We start from the raw sequence: 13,317 nt of genomic DNA on the forward strand, positions 1-13,317 counted from the left end.
GGGCTTTGAGTCCATTTTCAAGTATCAGGCATTACACAACTGAAATGTCAAAACAAGTTCATATTCAGGTTACATATTTTATAATAAATATCTTTTCTGTGACCTACATCCAGTGAAATAGTTTAGATTTCATCGGTTAGAATCATCGGTTTCATAATTTTCTAAGTGAACTTTATGTAATTTGAGTGCATACTTTGTGTGTAACAATGACAGATTGATTCACCATTATTTGCCTAAATAATACTGAATCACCTAAGATCAGCATTTAAAAATACTAATTTTAAAAACAAATTTCAGGGAAGGAGAGTCATGCAATCATGTAGCAGCACTAGTGTATGCCTTGGTTGACATATCTTCCAAAAAGAAAGATGGCTTCAATTCACCAACTTCGGATGCTTGCAAGTGGAACAAGCCAAGAGCAAGGAAACTGAGCCCAAAGAAGTCCCAGGACCTTACTTTTAAGAAATTAAAGTTCTCAACAGAATGGAAATTAGAAAGAAAGTCAGAGGCAAAGTCCAGCATTAATATCAGTGCTGACACGCCTATTGAGCCAGTGGATGTGATGGAATTTAGTAACAAGGTCAAATTGGTTAACCCTTAAGCAGCCTTTTTACAAAGTACAGGTGACTATGTTAAAGCACCCTACCCAAAACACGAAATACCCAAATTACACAACATTGATCTTATGTATTATGACAAGGCCAACTTGCAGAGTGATGAATGCATGAAATATTTTAAGGACTACTTTGCATCGCTTCATTGTGAAAAGGAAGAATATGAGAGAATTCAAGACATTACTAAAGGACAGGCAAACAACAAAAACTGGTTGTCAGCACGTATTGGCAGAATAACAAGCTCAAAATTTGGACGTGTTTGTAAATTGAAAAAGAGTACTTCGCTTAATTGTACTGTAAGGGAAGTCATGGGATATATTCAGTTTGACGGTGACAGTGTAAGATGGGGTAGAACACAGGGTAAGATGGGGTAGAACACATGAGCTAGCAGCAAAACGCCTATACCAGATTAAATCAAAGGTAATCCACACTGACATTATTGTAACAGAGAGTGGATTATGGGTGAATGAGGAATTTCCCTATCTAAGTAGCAGTCCCGATGGTTTGGTGACCTACAAACACTTTGAGGAACATTAGGGTTAATAGAAGTGAATGTCCATTTAAATTTAGAGACATGACACCATTGGAAGCAGCCAAAGACCAATCTTTTTGTTGTGAGGTGATTGGTGCTGAACTTGAGCTTAAACAAGGTCATGATTATTATTATCAAGTTCAAGGTCAGATGGGAGTTTGTGATAGAAAACGGTGTGATTTTGTGATATGGACCCTTAGGGGATATCATGTGGAAAGAATTTTCTTTGAAGAAAGATTTTGGATCCTGATGCTTGAAAAACTGAATTCATTTTATTTAAAGGCAATTATACCAGAGCTCTTCTCTGAACGAATCAAGCGTGGCTTGTCATTATATAATCAGTAATCAGTATGTATAATGTGCATTAGTCTGCTTTTACATCAAATGACATTATCAAAGACTGTATAATTCTTTTTTTACCCGTATATATGTGCATCACTCAGCTGTATCTGTCAAATGAACTATGACTATTTCCATTGACATTTAGACATTGAAACATTGTGTCCAAAATTATGCCATGTTCAAGTCATTCTGAATACGAACTTTTGGTGTGTGTCAGTGTTCTTAATATCGAGCTTTATTATACTGCTGTACATAGCTGAGGAGTTGGGGTTGGATCGAATTAATGTTTTAGAGAAAGCACTTGTGGAATATAATTTTTAGGAAATATTGGGCCAAGTTCATGTGTGTGTGTGTGTGAGAGAGAGAGAGAAATCTTAAGAAAATTGGTATCTGTGTGAAACAGGAAGCACATGTGTGCAAGAACATAAGTAATAGTGTAACAAGTGCACGTGTGTTTGTCACAACAATATAAATATGTTTATCTTGTGATATGTTAACTCTGAATTTAATTTAACTTAGTTTTCTATATATAATAGAAACATAATGTTGGATCATATCATGCGCATTCAATAAAAAAGGATAGAAACTGATTTTTTTGCTTGTTTTTATTTAATTGTTGATTCCTCAGGCATTCATGTAATTCTCTCTCAATACACAAACACTACACAGCAATGATAACAGACAACTTGTTGACTTGATCATGCATTTTACATACAAAAGTATAATGTTGCTGTGACACTTATAAGACCACTGATTGTACACTTACTTCTTATGAGTAGAATATGTAATTTATTTGCATTCTTTAAAGGAAGATTATGCATGGGCCACTGTGGCTTATATATTCCAAGACTTTATTTGAAGTAAACATCACGCTAAATAGCATGCAAGAAAAATATAATAAATTTTGACAATATAGATTTTGATTTTGATAAATATGGATGTTCAAATTTAATCATGATATATACATGTAGGTAAACAAAATCAAAATGGTTACCATGGTGTTTTTACACTCAAATATAAAGAAAATGTGTTAAACCAAGTATCAAATTGTGACCTCTTGCTCACATAGCCAGCACATTGTTCATAGTTAATCAATCATTTAAATCAATCATCATGTTCATTATCATGAACTAGTGGTTGTTGGAGATTTGCCAATGCCACACAAATTTTCCAAATGTTGCTAGCCTGATGTGCTACAGTGATAGGCATGACACCCTGCAGAATGTGAAAGTTCTTGGCCCTCTCAACAGCTCTTTCTACATCTATTCTTAAACTTGCTATTCTTCTTGTTTCTTCAACCTGACATCTATTAAATCTCTGAAACTTCAGTGGTGGAATGATCAAATGGATTCCTCTTGGAGTAGTTAGGTCAGATATAAGGAAACCTTTATCAGCCATAATTGCATCTCCTAGTTCAAACCTTTCCAACATCCCACTAGCCCGGGTGAGCTGTTTATCGCTGATACTTCCAGCCCACAAATCTGATGCAAATGTTATTAGACCAGAAGGACTAATACCCATTAATGTCTTGTATGTCATATGTGATTTGTAGTTTGAATACATCATTGACTTGTTTGCAAGTGGTTGAGGTGTCTCTGTGTGTATTTCTGTACAGTCGATTATTACTCTGCAAGAAGGATACTTCTTCTTGAATTTGTGAGGCATATACTTATTAACAAGTGCACGCGATGGCCAGGAAATCAAAAAGCACCATTTTTCACTCAAATATGATATCCAACTGTTTGTAATGTGACTGCACGTAGTCTTTGAAATATGAAATCTTCCTGCCAAATCTTGCAGCAGAAGGCCAAGCCGTAACCTCATCAAGACTAAAATAAATTCATCCATTGGTTTTAAAGATCTGGGGCGACCCTGATTTTTGCCATCTCCTTTTCGTTGTGTATGTACTCCAGCATCATTCAATGCATCAAATAAAAGACGAATTGTGTTAGGATCTGGAATTCCAGTGTAAAACATACACTTTTCATTGGATTCACTGATATCTTCAAAGGCAATGTCAGGTCTTTTTACTTAAATCCCAATTGATTTTGTTTGCTTTTCCTGAATGTCTGTAGATGAATCCACCTGCATAACCTTACCAAATGTCTCACTCTGACATGAACAGTAATTATCATCTGTCTGTGTACCAACAGTAGTGACTAAAGGCTTTGAAACTGTTCAAACTCCATTTTCATTACAATCTACAGTAAATGGATATGTCTGGATGTCTTTCTATAAGAATCTACACATATCTTTTTCTTCAACTGCTCCACAGTAGTCACTGAAAATAAGGGAGACCTGTTCTGTGCAACAAGTTGTCTTCAGTGTTGTTTGGTCTTCACTTTTTGCAAAATCACTCGCAGCATCAGCATTGAGATCCATTGTATTAGGCTGTGATGCAGCTGACTTCTCCAAAGAGCACTGAAAAGATATGTGAAACATGGCAATACTGGTCATATATCATTTGACATTATTTAAGTTTTCAATAACTTAACAAATAATTTCTGGGCAAATCATTATGTGCTTTAACCTTAAACAAATATAACCCAAGATAATTTATTCATTAACATGTGACATTAGATTTAACATTCTTAATTCAAGCATGCATTTGAGATACAAGATGCACAATCTTACTACATATTGGACAAAACTGATTATTTGCTGGTTTTTTTTTATATAAATGTATCATTATCTCTCCAAATTAAATGTAACAGATACCTGTCTTTTTTATAAGCACAAGAAAGCTTTCAGCAATATAAAAGCAGTTTTCTAATGGAGTTATTTGTTAATAAATTCAGATTAAATTACCTTGGACAATGCAAATATCTTTCTTTTTGACTTCATGTTGAAAACCGATGGAATGTTGTGTTCTTTGGTAAATTTTCCATCTAAGAAATGCGCTGAACACAGGCAGTCATGTCTGTTGTAAGCGGATTGTGGCATCAAAATTTCAATACGCCTTATCCATGCTTTTCTCAACCTTTCGTCTGCAGGAAACTTGTGGAGAATTATAGTTTTGTTGGCAACAGATTTTCCCCGATAATTGGAACAGACACTGCAATAATGTCTCTTCCTAGTTGCTTTTGGCACGCTAGTTGATGCATTCATAACGGGAGTATTGCTTGCCGGAAATAGGGATTGTAAATTCATGAAAACGGTTTCTGGTTTCAGTGTACCAAAGAGCTCTGCAAGGAGCCTATTTTCAGCAGAGGTAACAACCCTTATTGAGCTGGCCTATATTGGCCTAATCAGCTTCCGGAAAAGCCGTCTCAGTATTTTCAAAAATAATCGCGGGCTTGCAATTGCCGTACTGAAAGTACATTGTAATTATTGCAAATGTAATGCAGGGATTTGAAGGCATAACAGGGATCTAGCAGCGTAGCCAGTTGGAAGAATATGCCAAAGTATGGAAGAAGTTGTTTGATCATGTAGTTTGACTCAATATGACTGTTGCTTGTTTATTCTGTCAATAACAAAAATACAATCGTATCTACCTGAGATACCCATTTCACAATTAAACTTGCATAATAGTAGGCATTTCAGTTTAAATTCAAAATTGTTGATATCACATATGATGGATGTTCATGAGGAATTACAAGTACCTGCAGTTACAACATGAATTTTTTATATATAAAAATGCCCACTATATGTACATACTGATTGGCCCCCACCTTGTTTCTGTGTTGTTTACATGCATCTCTTTAGGCTTTTAACCTTTGATTATTACTGTTTTTAATTGAACTTTTACTTTACAAAGTAATGGTCGCAATAGTTATAAAAGTGTTGATCCACAATTTCAGATCGTTACATAAAAGATGGTATTGTTTGGCTGTTGAATATTTGTGAATATCTTTGAAGTCCAGCAAGGAACGAGCCAATAGTGGGGAAGGGTGCTTTCAGTAGGATATTTTGTTTTCTTTTAACTCAAGATTAATTTGTTTTTAAAATAAATAAATTTGTTTTTAAACTAATAGATACATGTATTATGTTGTTGTTTTTTAGCTCTGCTGGTCATATACCAGAAGTGATTTTAGATGGTCTGTTGATTGTCTTCAGTAGTCTATTGTTTGTGTTTGTTAACACAAGTTTTTTGTTACTGCTTCTCCTAAGCTACTTATAGGATTTACCTGAGACTTTACAGTCACATTCATCCCAGGGTCTAAAAAATGGTGCGGCTCTGACATCCAATATGGCGACCACAGTGTCCATCTTAAAAATATTGTTATCACTATTCCTAAATGGATGGTCTTATCACCATTCTGTTTTCACTTGACATCTAGTTGCTCCCTAATGAAAATGGTACCACCAGTATGGCTTCTACTGACCATCTTGAAATGCTTGTTACTGTTACTTCTGAATGAATGGTCATTCTGCTGCTGGCGATTTCACTCTTGATAAAATGATGCCAGTCTGACTTCCGGTATGGCCCAAATGACAGCCATCATGGAAATCTTGTTATTGCTACTTCTTCTGAATGTATGTCCATATCAACATAGGGTTTTCACTAAGAGACTTTGTATAATGTCTGCTTAGTCCTAACTAAAATGGTGCTGATCTGATATCCAATATGGCCACTACATTAGACATCTTGAAAGTCTTGTCATTGCTACTTTTGAATGGATGGTCATATCATCATGGAGCTGTAACTAAAAAAACATCTTGGGCTTAATTGACAGTGGTACTGATAATAAGTTCAGTGTGGCCACTACAGTGGCCAGTTTTAAAATATTGTTATTTCTAATCATCCATTATGGATGGTTGTGTCAACATGGGGTATTCACCAAAATACTACTTAATATGTCTAGCTGATCTTAAATAAAAATGGTTCTGATCTGATATCCAGTATGGCCACCATGGCAGCCATTTTAAAACTTTTGTTATCAAATCTCTACTTAAACAGAAAGTAAAAATGAATTGGGGTTTTCACCATATGCCTTTGTATGATGTCCAGTAGGTCTTATATGAAAGCTGTGCTAATCTGATGACCAAAATGTCCATTACAGCAGGGCTTATCATTGGAAAAGTAAAGTTAATTTATTTGCTTGATATATTTAACAGTTGAAAGTATTGTGCATTTTCATTCGGCCCAAAATTATGGTAGCTTTCCTATTGGGCTATCATATTAGCCATGTGACACTTTAGAACCCACACTTTATTTTTCCTAACATCCATAAAAAAGTACTCAGTTAATTAAACACCCTATCACTAAATACTAAAACCACCATCATTCAAATAACACCTTTTCTTTTCTTATAGGGTCCCCGAGTGGCTGAGTGGTCTAAAGCGCTCTTTGTTACGGATCACTGCCATCTCACCTCTATCTCTGTAGGTTCGAGTCTCGGATTCGGCCAATGTGGGTATGTGAGAAAGCTTGCCATTAGCTTCTCGAGGGTCGGTGGTTCTTTCCGGGTATTTCCCGGGTTCTTCCTCCACCATTAATACTGGTCGCCATGTATAGCCTATCATGTGCTGAAGAATGGCATTAAACCCTACAACAACAACTTTTCTTATATGTGTGATTATTAATATAATCCAAGATAATTACTGGCTCACTTGGCCACTACATGTATCTGTTGTACCTGACTTGACCATGCTTCTGGTGCATGACCTTTGTGTTTGGATTTGCGCTGACATAATTACATGATTGGCCTGCCATTATGGAGTCCACTGGTATCGTGTATTATATATTTCAGTGATTTCCATTATCAACTCATAATGTGTGACACATATTTTCAAATTAAACAAATGATGAATGATCATTCTGAAAAATGAATGCTGCACCTTCAGAACAAGCATGAAATTACCCAGCTAGCCCCATCTAGAGTTGTCATTGATGATCAAACATTGGTGATTCCAAATCAGATAGTGGAAATTACCTGAAGAAAGATCGTAAGAAAGAAAAGACAGTTTTCAGTAGTGAATGGGAGATTTAATATACTTCAGTGAAAATCAGTGGATCACATACATTTTCTATACTGCTAAACCTTTGTTTAGATTTGCTTAGTTTCATATGGGTGATGGGGCTGGGTTGGCATGGTTTACACTACTTTAGGCACTATTAAAAATTGTTATTAGCTTTACTTGTCATAGAACAGAAGAGGTTACATGATTGCCTATCATGCATCGTTTGTTACCAATCCATTTGGCTGTTAGTGCTAATTTGTTGCCAAATCTCCTAAACTACATTGATGATGGCAGTGAACCTTTTCTTATACACACATTCATCTCATGGACTAGTTGGTCCTAAATGAAGACGCTGCTACTCAGACATCCAATATGAATACAGAGTTTTCACCAGAAGTCTTAACATACAGGTATCGTCTAGTTGAAAATCTTGTCATTACTTCTAAACGGATGGTGATATAATGTTTTAACTAAAAGACTTCTGATGATGTCTAGTTAGTCTTAAATGAAAAAGGGTGCTGATCTGAGTTCGATTATAGCTGTCACAGCCTTGATCGATCTTATAAGCTTTTTATCATTACTCCTCCATAGCAAATAGTTTTCTGACAATGATGCTGTTCACAAATCCAATATGGCTATCATAGTGGCTATTTTGAGAACTTTGTCATCACTTCTTGTGCTAAATGGATTTCTTATTAACATGTGGACTTTACTAAAAACTTAAGGTGTCTAATGAGAATGGTGCCACTCAGGCCACCACAGTGACCAATTTACTGGTCAATTCAGCATGGTGTTTTAACTGAAAGACTTGTTTTGATGTCTAGTTGGTCATAAATGACAATTACGCTAAACTGATGACCCAATGGTCATTTGGAAATTCTTGCTCTACTCTTCAGTGGAAAGTCATTTTGAGATGGGTATTCGTCAGAAGAGTTCTTCTAATGTCTAGTTAGTCCTGAATGAAAACAATGTAAAATGACTCACAGTATGACCACCATTCTGGCCATGTTGAAAGTGTTGTTATCTCTGCTCCTCCTAAATGTATGCTTATATCAACATAGGGTTTTCACCAGCAGACTTATGATACCTAGCTGTTTTTAAGTGGAAATGTTGCTATTGGCTGTCTTGAAAATGTTGCAGTCACTACCCCACCCCCCCAGCATGGATAGTTATATTGTCATCAGTATTTCACTAAAAGACTTTTCATGTTGTCTTGTTACAACTCTATGGTCTTCAACTAAGTAAAAGAAAAGATAAAAAAAATCATCAAGTTTTGTAAAATTCAACAGATAATTTATTTCCTTTTAATAAAAGGAACTTAACAGTATTGTGAATAAAGTCCCAAATAGTCCTATAAATTATATCACATTTCCAAAAGTGTAATGTTCCAAATGAATTCCAGTGGTGTTCCAAATAAATTCCAATCTTGCATGATCTGATATGTGAATGGTATTAAATTTGCAAATGGTCTTGCTGTTTCAGATTGATGTAACCTAGAATATGCCCTTGAATAAATTCACAACAATCCTTAAATAGTGATTTTATCCTAAAGTCAATGAAAACTTTGTAATTCCAATGAATACTGGTAATTAAAATAAATAAATCTCCTCAGATAATAATTGAACACTTCTAAAAGACTAATTCCACTACAAATGTTAAGATAGGAATTCTAATTCTGATTTAAACAACATTACATGTATGATGTATTATACCTTCTTTCTTGACCTATGTTGCAATAAACCATTTTTGGGAAATAGTCTGTCATCTTAGTAGAATTTCCATCAAATTTGTATTTAATAAAAAGAACAGAAAAAGGTCATGTCTGTTTACATAAATATTAGCAAGCTGTTAAGAAAAGGACAGGTAGATCATGTTTTTCAGAGGGTAATACCAATGTCCTGAATTCACATCCATGTTAACATGTTTACAAACAAAATTACATTATCTTAAAGTAAAAGCCCACAGTAACGGACAAGATTACTATTTACAAAATGACCTGGGGCCCCGAGTGGTCGAAAGCGCTCTCGTTATGGATCACTGCCATCTCACCTGTCTGCACTGGTTTGAGTCTCGGATTCAGCCAATGTGGGTATGTGAGAAAGCTTGCCAATATCTTCTCATGGGTTGGTGGTTCTTTCCGGGTTTTTCCCTGGTTCTTCCACCACCATTAATACTGGCCGTCATATATAGCCTATCGTGTGCTGAAAAATGGCATTAAACCTCACAACAACTACAAAATGACCCATAACAGTGTATAATCATTTAAAAAATTAATATAGTATACATAACAGTCTACTTAGTCTTTACCAAAAAATGGTATTGTATTAAAGTCCTGGAAATTCTTCCCAGAAAAGCATCAGTCTATTCTAGATTTTATTGTAGTAAAAGTATTAAATGTTGTTATAGTTGGGAGATTGTTATTGTTATTTTCTGGAATATGACATTGAATTTTGTGCATGAAAATTAGATGTTACTCAAGAGTTGCTCTTATTTTTGCATAGTGTACTACCAGCAAGAGAAGAAAAAAATACTTAGATAATAAAAAAAAACTGAAATGCATGCTGCACTATGAATTTTTCTTTTGTATATCCAAGTAGGAAAAGGTGCAGTTTGGATCTTCCAATCCACCTGTTTTGAAAACACAAATAAAAAGTGAGGGATTCTTCCTTAATTTATATTGAAATATTTTCCCAGTGATAAGCTACTGTAGTTGCAATTGGAATTTTTTACATGATAATTAAGTGTTGGTAGTTTTTAATGAGTATATTGCTGCATTAATTGGCATCATCCTTTCATTTGTTAGAGTCATAAATGTGAGCACAAAAACCTCAACCAGTGAGCTGTTTTTATAATTTTAATTTTATAGTTGCCATAGATGAACTTAAAACTACATTATGGATGAACTTAAAACTACATTATGTCAGACGTTTGGAATAAATATAACTTGGATAGTTTAAACATTTAAATTCAAACATTAATGAGTTTCGACATTTATTGAAATTCAAAGATTAGTAAGTTTTGACATGTCAGAAGTGGTTCATATAAAAAAAATAGTAGCTAGTTGAAATGTTGGAAAGAAGAAGTAAACGATGTAACAATCTAATTTGTATTAAACTGGCTGACTGTAAAAAAAAATTGCATTATTAATTATTTTACAAATTCCGTGGGGCCAAAAGTGGCAGAGTGGTCTAAAACGCTCACTGCTATGGATCTCAGCCATCTCACCTCTGTCTGTGTGGGTTTGAGTCTCAGGCTTGGCTAGTGTGGGTATGTGAGAAAGCTTGCTGGTAGCTTCTCGTGGGTTGGTGATTCTTTCTGGGGGTTTTCCAGGTTCTTCCTCCACCATTTATACTGGCTGCCATGTATAGCCTATCTTGCGTTGAAAAATGGCTTTAAACCCTATAACAACAACAACAAATTCCATATGTCGTTGCAGGCTGCAGGAAATGATTCCATTGGCCATCAGTTTGAGACCTCTGGACTAGGTACATGTAAGCTGTACCTTCTAGTAATGCATGGTAACCTTAATGTTTCTTCTTACGGTTTATATACAACAACCATTTATTAATATTATATGTGCACCTGTTCTACAGATGTTAGTCTGCTTGTTCTTTATTTTGTCAGGAATAAGTTATGCTCCCTACCGTCTGTGGTTACCAAACAATTTGATCAGCATGCCTTTGGGAAGAGTCTGATTAATTTTAGGTATCAAAAGTCAGGGTGACTAGGACTAAAAGACTGAAGATGGTTATCTACATGCATACTAACTGCTTTGACCAAACCATGTAAATGGCCCACATAGGAGATGAAAAAGACACTAATTGATTGAGAGAGAATGCCCCACTTGTTACATGGCACTTTTGTTGGTTATTGTTGTCTAGGAGATGATTGACTGTGGTGTTATTGCCCAGACTGAGTAAATAACAATGTCAAATATGAAATTAATGGATGGAATACCAGAGATCTGAGTAGTGGTATTGAACAGGAAAACACAAGCCCCCTCCCCCCAATTAAAAAAATAACAATTTAATCAATTACATAAACAGTATCAAATTGAACATGACATTGGATATACTTTCTCTTAGAAATAGAATTTCAAAATTTATAAGAAATGCAGTTATCCATTCTGTTATACCAATAAAACAAATTTGATCATAGAGTCGAGTTAACAATTAAACTCATTGCTCAGCATGCCGGCATAACCTGTTTGCGTCTCCTTCCAAATTCAGTGTTTGTGAAAGGTCAGAGTCGCTGTATTCCTTTTCCTCTTTTCTCTCTCTCTCCAGCCTCATTTGGGTCTTCCGCCATAACCTGGTTGTCTGTTCTCTTTCCCCACTGGTTTACATATAGAACTCTTTTCCCCTTATGCTTTCCAAGACACGCTGTCTTTTCTGTGACTGAATGTATTTGTGTCCCTCACTTCCAGACACCCATCCCATGGACAATGTTTTAATGAGAAAACATACTTGCTCTTTTTTTTGGAGTGGGGCATCCACTTTCTCAGAAAAATTTGGACTGCCAAAACGTTTGGGGAAGAATATTTAAAACATTGAATTTTGTCATGGAAGCACACTCCTCATTTAACTTAGAATAATTCTCTCTGGTCCGCCTTTATTAATAACTCTTCAGGAAAAACTAATTTTAGACACTTGTTTCCAAATGACACCAGACTGCTCCAGTGGCCTAGTGGTTATATTGTCCACCTCAGATGCAGGAGTTTGAGGGATTGAACCCCAGCAGAGTCATACCAAAGACTTACAAAAGTGTTTCTAACAGCTGTATTGCTAGGCGCTTAGCATTAAGAGGTTACTGTTAGGACTGGTCAGCCTAGTATAATGTGGCTGTGTGGGACATCATGCAGCATGTCCGTGGCATGATACCCTAGTGCTAGACATCACTATAAACTTCCATACTGCAGAATTGTAGCAATATGACTGTAAAATTGTGAAAGCTACATTAAAATTCCACATCACACGCGCACAATCCATATGGCACAGAATTGTCTGTGGTTTGTCTACGTTGCGTTTCCTGCCACTTAACCCCACGTTAATATCACCTCTTCAATATCTCTAACCATTATTCCAGCAGGTCCTATTTAAAAATCAATCATGCCCTATCCCATGCAACAGAACATCCAATCTTTAACAGGCAGTTATTTGTTGCAGGCCAAGCCTATATGCTAAAGTTAATTGTTACATGTCACCTTGACTGCAACAAGATTCCACTTAGTTATGGTACAGTAATCATCTTCCAAAATTCATACTGTTACATTGATTTTGAAGTCAGGGTCACTGACCATTTAGGGAAATATAGTTTGCTGACAATATCTTCTGTTCTTTGTTACCTACTATACACCAGAGATTGTGGATGTCATGCATTTGAGACTAAAGACACGTAATGATTTGGGGGCAAAGATCCCCAAATACAGTTTCAACAAATTACTTAAAGTACTTTATAACCTAATTTGACCAAAGTTTGAGGATGACTCATATTTTAGACAAGAAATACATCTATTGATTTTGTGGTTTTGAGCTCAAACTCCAAGTTCACATTGACTAAAAAAATATATGTTACCCGCCTTGACACATTCTTGAGATCTGCATCCCATACTCTGGTCAAAAATTGTGTTGGCTTGCATCTCATGCTTTAAACAAAGAACTGTTTTGATATTGGAGTTAAATGGGCACAGTTACTCCATGAAGAAAATTGGGTTGACTGTGTAAAAAGGATCAAAATTGTCATTTGATTGCATTTGATTTGTGAAAGATGAGATATTTGATATTATAGTAGGTAACGACTTTTGAGGTGCCCCCCACCATAATGGAGGTATGAGGGCTGCTATTGATTCTTGGGGAATGCACTGAAAGATGCTCATAATTTTGGGAATGGATGTTTGTTATACCATTTATCATATCATTTGGTAAT

At 35.6% G+C, this 13,317-nt stretch overlaps 1 protein-coding gene and 1 pseudogene across 8 annotated transcripts in view; one reads left to right on the forward strand and one right to left on the reverse strand.

Annotated features, from left to right (window-relative positions):
- Positions 1-13,317, forward strand: part of LOC149804832 (uncharacterized) — a 34,975-nt gene that overhangs the window by 11,767 nt on the left and 9,891 nt on the right. For 4 of the 7 annotated variants that reach the window (XM_089945093.1, XM_089945078.1, XM_089945074.1 and 1 more), the window contains one exon: positions 298-2,078. The exons of the other annotated variants lie outside the window; for them this stretch is intronic. In XM_089945093.1, the coding sequence (XP_089801219.1) occupies positions 298-601 (304 nt within the window). In that variant the 3' untranslated portion in view covers positions 602-2,078. Of the gene's footprint in view, positions 1-297; positions 2,079-13,317 lie in introns of those variants that run through there. 7 annotated transcript variants of the gene reach the window in all.
- LOC149804833 (uncharacterized) lies at positions 2,222-4,994 on the reverse strand (annotated as a pseudogene). Its single transcript, XR_016414172.1, has 3 exons — positions 4,297-4,994; positions 3,727-3,909; positions 2,222-3,600 (listed from the first exon to the last, which is right to left on the reverse strand). The product of XR_016414172.1 is annotated as an uncharacterized LOC149804833 (transcript).

This window comes from Sinohyriopsis cumingii, chromosome 2 (assembly GCF_028554795.1).
Source record: "Sinohyriopsis cumingii isolate HCF-2022 chromosome 2, ASM2855479v2, whole genome shotgun sequence".
In the NCBI taxonomy this organism is placed as follows: domain Eukaryota; kingdom Metazoa; phylum Mollusca; class Bivalvia; order Unionida; family Unionidae; genus Sinohyriopsis; species Sinohyriopsis cumingii.